Source organism: Thermobia domestica, chromosome 1 (assembly GCF_964235325.1).
Source record: "Thermobia domestica chromosome 1, izTheDome1.hap1.1, whole genome shotgun sequence".
Taxonomy (NCBI): domain Eukaryota; kingdom Metazoa; phylum Arthropoda; class Insecta; order Zygentoma; family Lepismatidae; genus Thermobia; species Thermobia domestica.
In genome coordinates, this window is record NC_137454.1 from 223,450,494 (window position 1) to 223,466,897 (window position 16,404).

Sequence of the window (16,404 nt, forward strand, 5' to 3'; positions counted from 1 at the left end):
TCCCGAAAAGTACGTAAACTTATTGTGCAAATATAAAATTAAGTTGCAACAATTTCAAGTAAAAATAGTGCCAAAAGGAGGGGAAAGCAATCGCGACAAAAAGTAATTAAAATATTAGGGGATCTAGAAAAAATATTTGAAACCTATTATAAACTAGGTAGAAACTTTATAATTTAAGAGAATTATGAAACTTATATTTTTTACAAGAAAATAATATTTCAAACAAGATTATACTCAGGAAAATATACTACAAATCAAAACCATTGAATACGTTTAAAACAAATGGGTGATCCATGCCAAAACGGACTAACTACATTTTCGATACAATTGAAATAAAGTGACATTTGTGTTGACAACTGAAAAGTTCATCACTCGCCATAGAACCCACTCATCATAACAAATCACTTCATCAATTGGGAAACTAAATAAACTACAAAGTTCGTTCATTCTGGCATGATAAAATTCTCGGTTCACAAGACGTCACACAAATATAATTAGTCCGTTTTGGCATGGGACTACCCAAATAGTGTTTTCTTCTTTTTATCCGGAGAAGGGATCAAGAAGGACTCTTCTAAACGATGAATTAGGAGGAACAGGTACCCTTGTATAACTCGTAAAAGTCATACATTAAGAAGAACAACTCACAATTACAATGTACACATGTTTATTTCTTTTTAAAAATAAACTTCAACACAAAACATTAAAAATCTTCTGTTATATCTTTTTTTGTACATACTTCTCAGTCACTAAGAACAACAGATATGAGATGTGAACAACGTATATCCAATATGTACACAGTCTTAAATTTGTTTTCAATAGGAATAAAGAGCTAAAATGCTGTACAAAACACAGACTTAAAATATCTTTATTATTATTATTATTATTATTATTATTATTATTATTCACTGAGTCAACTTTGATTTAAACATTTCTTAGTAAAGACAACACAATTAGAATTTGCTTTTTCAAACTACAAACGTGATTCAATGCTCGTACAAAGGCACTTTATTGGTAGTAAAGGTATGTTAAATTAAACGTTTAAGGATAAGGCATGTTAATAGCAAGAGGATACTGTTTCTCTTACGAATATATAAGAGCACACACATGCGTCTGTATCAGGTCAGTATCTGGAGTAGGTGACTACAAATATTCAATACCTTTAAAAGTGATACACTAATTTAAAAATTAATAAATTGTTGTTTAAAACATGTACTTAAAACTAATAGCCTGATACTTTCAAGAGTGTTTTCTGAAAGGGAAATAAAATTTATTCTTCAGTTCAAAACATTGTAAGCACCTTAGGATAAGTGAGATTCATAGTAAACATAAATAATAAATGAGATGTTGTAGCAACTGAGTAATCGTAAGAAAATCCATGGAGAAGATGGGTGTACTATGTATTTACACTGGCTAGGATCGAACCTGCGACCCTTCGACTTGTGAATCTTTTGGTCAGAATAGCTAATCATTACTGGTACATTATAGAGAAAACATTGAACCTTGTCAAACGGAAGACCACTCATAGAAAGACAAGGGCCGAAGTTACCCATTAGTCGCTCCTTATGATTATTTCGGTATGTCTCTACCTTTAGTAATGTTCATTTGAATTGGTAACTTGTGATTTTGAGTTAGCAGAGTTGCAGAAAATTTGCCTAAACATTCATATTTGTGTACAGTATACCTGATGGTGATCAATGCACAAAAAACTACTATAATCATCAAACTCTACGGCTTCTGGAAAATATATAAAAAGTAATGGTCGCCCTTGTTTCGGGATAGGCAATGAAAACCCAAGGGCCGATGAGGAGACAAATATTCCATACTTTCTTGACCTCGATCTTCATGAAGGTGATATAATCCGGTTCCTATACTTCCCCAGATCACCGTAGGTACCCAATTCAAAAAGGCTGAGTGAACATCAGAGCCGCATTGGAACAAAAGTATAACAAGAAAACTTCCCGGCTCTTCAGGAATCGAACTCTGATCGTCCACTTAATAGGTAGACGCCTTACCTACTGCGTTCTTGTGGCTCTTAATATTAGGGAAACATGAGAGTACCCCGTACTTCGTATAAAACTGTCATGCATATTCATTTAGTTCCCTTGAATAGGTGCAAAAAGAAAAATGAACTCTGGTAGATGATAAAGAAAATCAAGTGCTAGAAGTTTCAATTTCATCCGGTAGATGTCAATCGGTGGAAGATGTTCTGCTGCCATTTAGCGACATGATGTGTATTTATACTACTTTTGTTTCAATAGTAAAAAATGGGATATATGTAGATAACTACAGTTAAATATACTGTCAACCGTGAAGAAGTTAACAGATATACTACATTAATGAACCGCTCTAGCTACCTGTTGCAAAAAGACAAAACTCAAAATATAATTATCGTTCAACAGTTATTCTATGTACAGTATATACGTATAGTACGTACGTAATAAAATTATATACTTTTATGTCTCACTTGCATGATTCTAATAAACTTCAGATAGCGGTTTACTACTTCTACTATACAATTTCAATTTGTCGAGAGATATGTGATAAAAGCTTCTAGCTTCTGTTATGCAACTCCTTTTCTTGTATGGTGTTCCCTGTACTTCGAAAACTTACAATTTATTCAAGGTATTTTTAGAGGATTAAGTGTAGTTGAACGTGTTTTCTTCGAAAGAAATAGCTTCTACCTGAACAGATCGTGTATGTTCAAGCAGAATATTATAATAATGATAACTTAGCCATGATCCAAAAGTTAAAATAAGTCTTCTAGATATTAATAATAAAGAGAATTTCCTTCGGCGCAGAGTTGGTTTTGAGATCTCGACATCAGTTTGTCCAGTTACAACATGATATGTCCTACATTGTTCTGGGTTGTAGATGATCCATTAACTAGCCACTGCGACTAACGGCTTTATTATGGCTACGTTTGTATCCTAATTCAATGAAAAACATACTAGAGCTTTCGTTTGCTTCAGCCATAAATTTCAATTAACAGAGTTCTCAACACACGGAAGTTGTAATAAACTACTTTTTCGGATATGAAGAGAGGAATAGGCGCCACCAAAAGATAAAGTTTAATTCTTTGCCCAAAGCGACTCTCCCGCTGTGCACAGTAAGCAATATAATAGCATAAACAACATTAACTACGCTTCATAACTCAGAAGACATAATACAAATGTCAGATTAATCTTTCATTGATATCCATATCTTATTATTTACTAATAATTGGTATTCTTCACAAGATAACTAGAGAAAGGAAGAGAAGCGAAAGCAAAGGATATGGACACGAGACGTACGTACCATGTTAGAGAGATTGATATTAGATAATTTTAACGAACAAACGTAACAAAATAATCTAGGTTTGTTAGAAGTTTGTGAAGTTAGATGGGAAGCAAATTGTGAGTTGCAAAGTGAAGATATACAATATTTTACTCAGGTAATGTAATGAAAAGAGCAGTCATAAAGGTGTAGGAATAATTCTTGAGAAACGCTTAAAAGAGAAGGTAGTAAAAGTAGAATTTGTTGATGATAGATATATGATATTAAGATGTAAGGAAGTAAAAGAAGGATCTAGTGATGATACAGATATATGCCCCGACCACTTCGCATACATCTGAAGAAGTAGAAGAAAATTATGAGAAAATAGAAGAAATTATAAGCAGGGAGAAGAGGAGTGTATGCGTAATTTTAATGGGAAATTTCAATACAGCTGTGGGAAAAGAAAACGAAGGTGGTGTCATAGGAAACATGGTTTATGCGAAAGAAATTAGAGGGAGAGGAACTGGTCAGATTGTGCAGGCAAAATTCACTAGTACTGGGGAACACTTGATTCAATCAGCACAAGAGAAGATATACGTGGAAATCCTCAATAGATAGCAGAAGATATCAAATAGGCTATGTTATAATTCACGACAGGTATCGGAATAGCTTGAAAAACACCAAGTCACTTCCTGGGGCCAATATTTTCTCTGATCATAACCTTGTGTGACCGAAGTGAATATTCAATAGAAAAATGAAGGCAGAAGAAAAGTAGACAACAAGATGTTGAATACTGAAAAGCTAGAGATGGAAGAAACCTTTTAGTTGAAAAATCCAAAGAATAATACTCAGAAAGGAAAGGATACGAGCAGGTAGTAAGAGTTTGTGGTAGCATATTAAACTTTGCATACGGCAGGCTGCAAAAGTAGTAGGTTACAGTGAATAGAAGACGCTAAAAAATCATACAGAACATGTTACAGAATAGGAGGGAAAGGAGGATGTGAAAACAGGCTGATACAAAAGAGAGCAGAAAGATGTACAGGAAGTTAAACAACGAGTTGCGAAGGTAAGCAGACAGAGTAAGGGAAGAGTTTTACAAAAGAAAAAGTGAAGACATAGAAGAATTAGGATAAGGGAGTAATACGATGACAGTAGAAAATAAGAATGGGAATTTAATCAATCAAGCAAGTGAAGTCTTAGGAAGATGAAAAGAATATTTTCAGGACTTATATCAGAGTAGGAATAAACCGTGTAACCTAGATGTTGTCAGAAAATGAAGTACCAATGATGATAAAGGATTTAGTATTCTTCGGGATGAGTTTGAAAAAGCTCTATCCGAGATTAGGAATGAAACGACAACTGGAATAGATAATGTACCAATCGAATTCATTAAGAATATGGGAGACAAGAGTAAGAAATAATTATTATGTCTCTGCAAATGAGAAAGTTGAGAAGGAAAAATTCGATTTCAGGAGAGGTAAGGGCACAAGACATGTATTTGAGTTATTAAAAGTAATCAGTGGAATGTTTATAGAAAAAGGGAAAGAGGTGTTTGTTTATTTATTGATCTAGAAAACTTTTGAAAGTGTAAATTTTAAACTGCTTTTGGGAGTTCTAAAGAACGTTGGCTTGGAACTGAAATATCGAAGACTCATAACAAACTTATATATGAACCAACTAGTAAATAAGAGAAGAAATGGTAGACTGAAATTGGAAGGGGAATTCGACAGGAATGTTGTCTTTCGCCAACACTATTTAAAATGTATTTGGAAGAGATTGTAAAAAAGAGCATACTTAATGAAGACGGCATTTCGATAGGAGGTAGGATGATTAGGTATATACGGTTTGCAGATGCCATGGTGCTTTTAGTAGAATCTGAAAAGAAAATCAATAAGATGTTAGAAAACTTGAGGAAGAGCTGTGAAAATGACATGAAAATAAATATTAGAAATATAGTAATTGGATAAATAAAAGATATAGTAATTGGAACGAAACGGTCAGTGTCAAATATAGAAATAGGAAAGGAGAAAATAGAGCAGGTGATTGGGTTTCGATAACTGGATAAGTATTATTAATGATGATGTGAAGTGCGAACATGAAATGAAAACAAGCATACGAATGGCAAAAGAAACCTTCAGGTGGAAGAAAAGTTTAATGTGTGGGTTCTTGAAAAAGAAATGAGAATAAGACTCATAAAATGGTTTCTGTGAAGTATTGTACTGCATGGGGCAGAAAAGTGGACATTACGCAAAAGTGATAAAAAAAATTGGAAGCCTTCGAAATATAGATCTGGAGAAGAATGTAGAGTATTAGCTGGGTCGAGCTGAAAAATGAATGAGAGGGTGTTAGAAATGGTGTGGGAGAAAAGAACAATTTTAGATATTATTAAAAAGAAGGAGAGGAACACTGGCTAAGAAGGAACTGTATCATAGGGACGTGTTTGAGGGTATGGTGGCAGGAAAGAGAAGGAGATTGCGAACGAGGCTACATTTGATGTACAACATTAAGACAGAAAAATCGTTCATGAAGACGAAGAGGTTAGATGAAGACTGTGGGGCATGGAAGCTTTTCAGTTACGCCAAGTGACCTGCCAATAATTGCAGAGTACCCATAATGATGTCTTTCAATCCATGACCACTCCACGATGTTTCCTAAAATGCAGCATCCTTTCTGATAATTCTCCACTGCCTACTATCTACGACGATTACCATAATAATCCACCATAAAAATCCAACGTATAACAATATTTCGGATGTGTACAGACATTAATATAATTCGAATAACAACATAATGTTATCAACTTATTATTTCGTTCCAGGATAAATGAACATTCGATGAACGATTTCAATCCCACAACATTTTTCTTCCAACATGATATGTGGATATCTTAATACATCCATATTATTGGTCACAATAGTTTAACGAAAATCATTATTCGCAACTAAAGGTCACCTCGTAAACCGAAGATTCATTTTTAACACAGTATACTTTTCATCATGAGGCTGATAGTACAGAATCTACCTAGATGCCATTTTGTAATTGATGTAACAACTATTGTCACTTGTAATTGGTCTGATTATACCACCATCTAATGAGAAAATATGTGACTAATCTTTCAGGGGTATGGATCCTGTTATGATTGAGCCTAATCAGGTACAACAAATCTGCACGAGATGCATTATAATTATCCTCTAGTTGCAACTAACATTATAATGAAACATCTCATTTTTAATTTAAATGTGCGTCGACATGTAGTATGCATAATTTTACCACTAAGACCAATTATTTTCACACAATATTAAGTATAAGTAACTGTTATTTTGTTCTAGTATTGGAATTCGTTACCTGTAACAAGAAAAAGAATATCATAGAGAAAAGTTTGTTGATGGAATGATGAAATATGTAATATTTGAATTGTCGCATCATATTAGTTGATGTAATGAAACTGACGTTTTTTCGATCTTGATTGAGAGCCAAGCAGAAGCTTATTATATTGTACCTGCAGGGCAGCATTGCTTAGATATTTTATAAAAAATATTCTTTCAACTTCAAATTCAAACTTCTTCCTTTACATGAATCCACTTAATTTCATTCTTCGTATGCTATATTGAACCTACAAAGCCTCCCACGCTCCAAAATGTATTCTTAAATACTGTACCTCTACTAATATTTAATTGTAAGTGATAAATTGGTAGAGGGGGCTTCATAGTCTCCTATCTCTTAGCGTTTCACTCATTTTCCTTCTGTCTCATAGCCTTTCCCTGGAAATATGGAGTGAAAGCTGCAAATGCCCTCCTTTAATATTAAAACTCACAACAATGGGTGTTGCGATCTCCTAAGAGTCTATACATGACACTTTACGTTCTTTATAGTCGGCCTTTTTGCTCTACCGGGAAGTTTAGATTAGAAATTAATATACATCACATCGGATACTTTTCTGCGCTCTTCACAGTACTGTAGATTACCATCTTGTTCTCTCTATAATGAACAATAATATAGTTTTCAATATGCTAACAACACTTAGATCCCTAAGAAAGCGCAAAAGGGAAAATATTTAAAAGAGGTCATATCAGTTTAGCGGAAAAGATATATGTTGTAGTATAGTGAATAACTTACTGTAAGAGGTATAGAAAATAACTAATAATACCAGTAACTACTCATAGTATTATAAGAAGAAGCATGTGAGTATTTACATTTGATAAATTAAAATCACATTTTCCACTAATTAAATAGAGTTGTCTATTAATTTAGTCAATAGAGAAGATAAAATATTACATTGTAAGTGGAAAGTAGAAAGTATATATTTAAAGGTTATACAAAAAGAGAGAGAGATTTGTACGAGCATTGTCACGCTCTTAATTTCTTGATATAACATTTTAATGATATTCATATAAGATATGGTAACAACAATACATAAAGGCGAATCATTTTTTTTAAAATTATTTTCTTCACTCTTAAAACAACCTGAATAAACTTATGTCTCAACGATAATATTGCATTTTCTTTACAATTAATATTAATCTAGAGCCCGGGTTTTCATGTAATGGTACCGAAAATTTGACATTCGTTATTAAGTTATCAGGTCACTAATACAGATTGAATATATCATATAAATTGACATGATCTAAACTCTTACATGATAAAAAGTGAAAATGTAAGTACACCACTACAATTTCACTAGATTTAGGATGTAATACACTATCTTTGATTGTTTCCAGGACCCGATTTCGTCATCTGAAATATCAGGGTCTTACAAATCTATATTTTGCTTCTCATATTCACCTGAGAGCAGTCTAAAGTTAATGTACTTCAAACAGCAAGTTGTAATGTACAAAACAAACTTCTAAGAAAGCCAACACATCTGTATGATTCATTTTTATACTCATTCTGTACAATGTGATCAGTTTCGACATCATTGCTAACCGATATAGCCCTATCGAATATTGGTGAAAATGCTATTAAGGATCTTTACTTTGTTCTGTTTCAACTCTTCTCTTTGTGCTTTCATGTCGGAATTTAAGATCTGCAAATAAATGAAAACAACACTTAATTCTAGTACATGGTGGTCACAAAGTGGGCATATCCTGGTCAACTAGAAGTGAAACATGTCACAGTGTTGAGATATTTGCGCTAAATTATCTTATGAAATCCATGCATAAACGATCAACAGAACTTGGTATTCCTCCTTCGATCATGAAGAGAGACATGCCATTTTATTGAAAGTGAAGCTATACCGTCCTTGCCATAGATGCTGATATGAGTGCCCGTAAAGCAGCTTATGCTAGGCTTCTCGCAGCACACAGAACGAATTGTCCCCATGATAATTTCATGTTCCAGATGAATGTGCTATATCGGGGCGCGCATTCATGCAATCTCGTATTTTGGGTACAGGAAAATTCATACGCGTATTTTCATGAACGATTGGAAACCAACCAGGTATATTTTTACTAAACATTTGCCAAGACATGACACAGAATTCAGCTGTACTATGACAATGGTGCACTCCACACCGATGATCTGGACAAATGACCTATCGGAAACGAAAACATATTAGCGACAATGAAAGGTAAAAGAAAATGAAAGGCAAACAATCGATTTAAAGTAGCATTATCTACGGCGACGCTTCAATAACAACCACCATACAGTAGGAATGGAAACAAAGATGGTATTCCAACTTTGTGGCCACTGTAATATGTGTACAAATCTGTAATTTATTGATCTCAAACGCTCTTGATGTAAAGAGTGGTTAAGTCAATATATAAAGAGTGTTTAAGTCAATTCTCCATTTGTTTTGTCAATCTACTGGAAATGTATTTTAAAATCATAACACTCTGATCCAAAGAAATAAAGAAGCAAATGTATAAAATGTATACATTTAATGTAAATGTAAAAAGAAAAGATTTACACCACAAGTATATTGTAATACGTCATTTACACTAGTAAATTGTTACCCTTAATTTTTTCTGCCATATATTGAACACTTTTTCTTCAGAAAAAGAAATATGTTTTGTCTGAACTTTGATTTTATACATAACATGCAGTATTTGTAATCCAGTTATTTTCAAGTATCAACACTATCAACAAAATTAGTAAATTTCATTATCTTAACTTTCTTTATGGAAGATTCATCACATAGTACCAAAATTAGCTATTTGCTTATATATTATGATAATATTCTTTTAAAAAATACTTAATTTGAGAGAAGGATGTTGTAGTGTTGAATGTGATATTGCGCAATTTGCACATTTTATTAGTACTTTAGTAGTGTTATACTATACTCATATTATGTTTTAAATAGAATTAGGCCATGATACTATAACAGATTATTCAAAACCCTGATTTCTACAATTCATCTCACATTAAAACTGATCGAGAATTTGTGAGTAAAAGAAATATCTTTGTCATTCATAAGTATTGTTTCATAGTTATTTATTCTGTAAATACAGTCCATGTCTATCTATTTTTGAAATTTTACGTGATTCATGAACAGATTTAATGTGGAAGAATCCTAGAATGCAATACAAAATATTTAGAAAAAGTCTTTGCTCAATGTTCGTAAAAATATACCGATATTTCAATAACTATTTTCTCACCATCACTACTGTACATCTAGTATTGAAAACCCGGTCTCTTGATAATTGTTTTGGAGATTCTACCTTGATGGTTCAGTGTGATCAGTCTAAATTGCACAAAACAGGTTACTTGATGTTTGAAATACATGCATCAAAAACTTGTAGACTAATTATTCATGAAACTTCTTTTACATAACAATGTATACCACGAAAATCTTAAAATAAATGTTTGTTTTTCAACTGGTGACCAACTGTTGAACACGTTCCTTAGTAATGGTACATTGAACCCTTCCACCGAATAATGTTGCATGGCACATTTTGGAATGTGCTGAGTTATCAGTGGAATATGACTGGCGAATACTGAAAGACTTATTTATTCTTTTGCCCAAGGGATGTCACTAGTATGCTCGAAAACTGGTTTCTGAGCGGAGCAGTAATCTTATCTCGAAACATACTAAGGTATTCTTCGTTTTTCTCGAATTCATTGAAACGTACCTTACAACGTTATTTAGTGAAATGCTTCAATTCTTTCTTCGATCCACTCTTACGTTGGATAATTAAGAAACCTTATCTATTAACGTGTCTCTGATTTTCGTCAGATAAGAAAGTATGTTTTCTGTTCTCTACATCATGATGTTTTAATAATACTGATCATCACCGTTTCTTCGAAAGCGTTGCTCTAACCCAGTAAGAAATAGGTTATGGTTTGATACATCATTATCGCACCTATCGGTAAAGAACAAAACCTTCATGGAAGAAAATGTAGGTGTTCCGTCTTTTAAAGTATAACAGTGCCCTAAATGCAATATCTATTTAATGGCATTTGTGCCCAAATGTGTAACACATATTTTTACACAGAATTTATATGTTGAAGTTGGTTCTTTACGTTTGTTCAATTAAAGTAATAAATGTTCTTGGAGATTTCACTTAAACGGTTTGTTCTATCACTTTTAGATTAATACAACATAAAATCAAAACTAACCATTTCTTTTATATCAATGACGCATAAGCGCTTAGTTGCAGACTCTAAGCTGCTTCACCAAGCAGCCATTTTGTGGTTTTCTGAATATAGCACATAGATGACCGCTAACAACTTCATAATTTACCTTATATATTCACTGCTATATTTCAGTTCAACAATTAATAGTAATGTCATCTTGGGATTATTCAATTTTCTTATGAGCATATTACATTATATATTTCAAAGAATTATTCTGAATTATCATGAATCCATTTAACAGCTCTAATATGTGTTTCAAAATGATTTGAACGATTTCAACTCCTTATAAATGTTCATTTATTGTACAAATTACTTTAAAATTTTGCACATAGATACTAAAACTATCCAATTTTAGTACAGTAACTCACAAATGCTCAACCCCCTTCGTTACCCTACCCACATCAATTCGGTAATCTATTTCCTCCCAGAACCGTCTCAATGTGTTTCAATGAACACTCCACTGCAGCAGTAATGCGCTCTCGTAGTTCACAGGTATCTTGAGGTAGAAGTCTTGTCCACAACGTCTTCGAGATATCCCCTCATAAAACAAACACGGATTTAAGTCTGGCGATCTTGAGTTGATGAAATTATTTACTGTATTGCAATTTTTACCACTAAATCTTGGACAGTTATAGTAGTTATGTGTAAAATTACAAGTAATTTGAATAATTAATAAAAGTATTATAAGGTGTTGAAATCGTTTAAATCAATTTGAATACACCTTGCAGAGTATAAAGATGTATAAACATTAAACTTGATGTTTTTAATTATAAATTCATCCGCCATAGTAAATTTTTACCATTTAAGAGGAGGCGTTTATATATTAAATATTTTCCTACCTGTTCCGTGTTTTATATTGTCTATATTATTTTAAGATCGTACATGTAAATAAAATTTCGCTATTTCCATTCTGTAGCCACCAAGGTAGAATCTTGTATTAATAACAGCTTCATATTAAAGGGATTGTCACAACACGCTTTTACGAAGAGAAAACTAAAGTTCGTATATATTACTATAGTTTGCACTTTCTCTACCTACTTCTGAATCATACATACACTATTTACATGCGTGCTTAACCATACATGCATACGTTAAATCACACATTCATTCCCTATTGATGGGAATTGAACGATCTGCTGGGTATTATTTATTTAAACGTTTTCTCCTTGCTGAATGGCTTGCTCACTGCTCTGATACAAAAGACTACGAAGTGTGGCCGTGGTTCATTTCACGAACAGGTCTTTTAGGGTAGAACACAGAGAATTATCGCATGATTCAGGATCATCTTCAGTTGCAAACCACGATCCTTTACTGGGAGACGCATTTGGGGCTGTTGTACCGGAAGCTGGTGATTTTTCACCTGATGCAAGTGTTTCCTGTGATTTTCGCCGTGTGTCCTGATGTCTTAGGTAGACCTCTATTGCACTGCCCAATGCATGGGCATCAACTACAGATCCACTTCGACCGTCCCATACTACTTTACTGGTTTCTGCATCCGGAGAGCTCTTGTTGGAAGGTGCATAACTTTTATTAGAAGGAGTAGAAGCGCGACTAACGGGTGAGCGCTCACTTGCTGATAATCTAGCCGTTGCACCGAGCTGTGAGTCATCACCCTGTGGTTCCGTAAATGTAACGATCGGTGGAGTACTAACGGGTGTAGCATCTGATTTACTTGTTGATTGCTGTTGCTGCTCAATGTCATCTTTCTTTGTGATTGGCTGGTGACGCTTTACGAACCAACTTGCAGGCCCTCGTAATTGGCTCGTTCCTAGAAGCATTGATACGTCAAAGCTATTTGAACGGAAACCTTTAAGACGACTTCTCTTTTGTTCTGCTGTTATTTTCTGTTGTTGTTGTGCTTGTTCTTTCTGCTGCTCTTGACTATCTTTAATATTAATCTCTTGTGCTGAATGAGTTAACGATAATAATGAAATAAGATCTGTGTTGGAACATACTATTCCGCTGTTTCCTAATTGCTCTGAGGTTTTGCGTCGATATTCACGTTGAGGTGGAATTAAACTTGCAGAATCTGAAAATCTTCTTCCTTCCGTTTGGGGAGTTCTAAGAAAAGTGCTGCCACTCTGGTTAACTCCTGTCTGATACTTAACAGGAGACGATTGGCCACCATCAATTGGTTGAAGTTCACATATCCGTTCACGGCTAGGTGTCTTCAGAATCTTAAGCCTAACTTTGCGTGCCTTCATCTCTGCGATATCATCCATAATATCCAATTGAAGATTAAAATGGGCACTGTCAGTAGTGCGCGACGGTCGTCGTTCTGTAATAGAACTACTGCTTGATGAAGGAAGTGCAGCAATAGACTCTCGACGCGCTGTTCGTGACGGACTAGCGCCTTGCCGATTTGGCGGAAGTGGTGGAGGCCCTCGGGAAGGGAAACCAGCGATTGATTCGCGGCGGCTTTTGAAAATAGGGAAGACTGATGGTGGAGCCCGAGAAATAGTTACGGAATGTCTTCGACCCGGTGCTGGAGCACTTGTAAGTGTCGCCAAGAATGCTGCTTCTCGGGGAGTAGGAGTCGCGCGATCGGAAAGACGTCTTATTTGACTCGCTGTGATTCCTGTTGTGCATTGCGGAGTAGGAAGAGAACTTTTACGTATTTCTCGGCCTGGATATAGTAGTGATGCCATGAATGGAGGCTCAGGACTGTCTGAGTCTGACGAAGCAGGCGATTCCTTTTGCCCTGTTGGTTCATCCACTACAATCGTCGGCTCCGGAGGAGGCTGAGTTGGCACGGGGGTATATCCTGACTTCTTCATTATGTTAGGATTCTGCAAAGATAAGAATAGCATGTTTATGTCAGAAACAATTTAGTCCAACTCAAACTAAAACATTCTAAATTAATACAATTCCGTTGCTATTAAATTCTAATATTAGAACCTCCAAGATTGCATAATTAGTAACGTTCTATGTAGCATGTGTAAGAATATTTATTCAATATTTAAAGAAATATGTGATATTTCAATAAATTCTAAAAAAACATTGTTCCTATTTATTCCTGTTGTATTTAAGAAATGTACATAGAGACAAATTTCGATGTCAAAGAATAGTTTTTTTTAATAAAGTGTATTTGGATGTTCACACATATCGAAAACACATTTTTTTTATGTTCGACTACATTATTTCTTGGCCTACTATCTACATAATATTGTGATTATTGTTTATTGTCTATAGTCATTATAGCAATAGAGGAAAAAATCTGGTATAAATGAATATCTCCAAAACGTAATCAGTGAGGATCTCAAGAGGTGGCCCGGGGAAAAATCCTCTGTAGGTAAGAAATCCCCTCAGTTCTGGATCATATCTCCGATTGTGCTCAATGTACATTACCAGTATTTTGGAAGTATTACTTTTCATCCACCATGTAATGAAAGCCCCTCCTCCTCCTGGGAGTAAGAAATTATTTGAAATAACCACTGAATGTAGTAACCACAGTAAAAAAACACAATTTGTCTGTGAAAAGTATGCTTACAATAAAGTCTCAGTGTTCACGTAGATAACAGCATAGTAAGTTAAAAAATGAAAATTTTCAGTTTAATGTCCCACGATTATGCCTTTTAGGCTAAGGCAGACGGATGCCCAAGAAAACCCACGAACACGATGTTGTCCACCACAAACTCTTGTTGGAAGGTGCATAACTCTTATTAGAAGGAGTAGAAGCGCGACTAACGGGTGAGCGCTCACTTGCCGATCATCTAGCCGTTGCACCGCGCTGTGAGTCATCACCCTGTGGTTCCGTAAATGTAACGATTGGTGGAGTACTAACGTGTGTAGCATCTGATTTACTTGTTGATTGCTGTTGCTGTTGCTGCTCAATGCTCCACCACAAACTTACTGGGCCAGGGATCGACTCAGGGACCATATACACCAGAGGTTAACGCTCTACCACTGAGCCATCGTGCCACAATGGAAATGGATGAGTGGGTAGGAAGTACGAGAATAGAGTAAGCGAGTGTTTGCAATGTTCACATAGTAATGTACCCATGACTTGCCAAAGCATCAAGTACACTATCGATATTCTTGTTGGACTGTTACCAGTCTTTATTAAAGTCAGGTTACCTGACGTCACCTTGAGAGTTACTGTAAAGAGGAGCAGCAAATTGTGACGTCACTGAGTATTCCGTTGAAAATTACTTCTATATGTACTGTGGGCATTGTACTGAAAACTTCTGTTGAGAAAGGACGTAAAAAGAAACCGATCAATCGCTGTTAGTAGCCCCGAAAAAAATCTCAAGTATAGTTAATAGTATCTAATTTAAACAAAATGTTGGACAAGGAATGTTACCGGGGAATAAATTTCCGAGTCTCTATGTGAATCTCCTTCCGTAGTGTTTCCAATATCGAAAACTGGATCTCATTGATTAATCCACAGATTGCTCTCCCTAAAATTGTCCACACTGCTTTCTGCAAACCTAACTCTGTCAGTGCTATATGAATTAAAAGCTTACTTTCCAACATATTGTGAAGACTGAATTCAAAAATAAAAGTAATTTCAATTTTTCTTCATATAGGTTTATGAGTAGCATCATCTCGCATTTTTTCTTTTAATACCTCATGATTATGCTCCGAGGCTAATCATGACGATGATGATGATGATGGTGGTGATGATGAAAATAAATGAAATTGTAGAATGAAGAAAGTAGGAGGAAACGGGAGAACCCCGAGAAAACCCACAACACGGTTTTCTCTTACAGTATCAAAAATTGTTACAGATAATAATAATAATAATAATAATAATAATAATAATAATAATAATAATAATAATAATAATAATAATAATAATAATAATAATAATAATAATAATAATACCATCCCTGGCCTTGCAGTTCACGACGAAGGGCTACGGGCTGCCAATTTTGCTTTTTGATTTTGATGATCTGTGTTTAGTAGATCAGCTGTCATCACTGTTATTTCTTTCTGGCTTTTAAACATAAATTCTAAAAGCCAATTGCTCTACATTCCACTTACGTGTAAAATTCCCCTTAGTTCTAAACATGAGTTTTCTATCTCCTTGTTGAGATACTGTGACTTTCCAGTAACCTAAGAATGCTTAAACACGAAAAATATTGTGCCCCTGATAGAAATCAAGTCCGAGATCATACTGACATTGCGGCTATAATTTGGAAAACATAGTTCGAAATTTCTAATACTTTTGAGTTTTACCAATGTCAAAAAAAAAAAAAAAAATCAAATCTCCATCTAAATCTTCTGTAAAAGGTAGCAATTTAATTTCGTCAGCGTCTGTATACATATATATATTTACCAGGAATATTCATAAAAATATTAAACTTGAAAAATATGCTTTTGGAGCAACATTGAAATTTCATTCCACCGTTACAGAATCATGAATTATTTTGTTCTAAGCACAATAAAAAGGATTCAGCAATAGGTAAAATTATGTCCTTGTCAATATCAATATTTGGAGCGTAAATACGTTACACATTCGATATTGCGTTTCTCATCTCGTTTGGCTCTTTCTCTTCTTTTTATTAGGAGAGATGCGCTCTCTGATTGAACCAGATTATAAAATGGCATTTGTTGCTACATTACACTTCAAGGGAA

The 16,404-nt window shown here is 34.5% G+C and overlaps 1 protein-coding gene across 2 annotated transcripts in view; it reads right to left on the reverse strand.

Annotated features, from left to right (window-relative positions):
* Positions 1-611: 611 nt before the first annotated feature.
* The window catches only part of LOC145694290 (uncharacterized), a 412,113-nt gene continuing 396,320 nt past the window's right edge, over positions 612-16,404 (reverse strand). For both annotated transcript variants that reach the window (XM_081770386.1, XM_081770381.1), the window contains one exon: positions 612-13,613. In XM_081770386.1, coding sequence (XP_081626512.1) covers positions 12,048-13,601 — 1,554 coding nt within the window. In that variant the 5' untranslated portion in view covers positions 13,602-13,613 and the 3' untranslated portion in view covers positions 612-12,047. The remainder of the gene's footprint in view (positions 13,614-16,404) is intronic.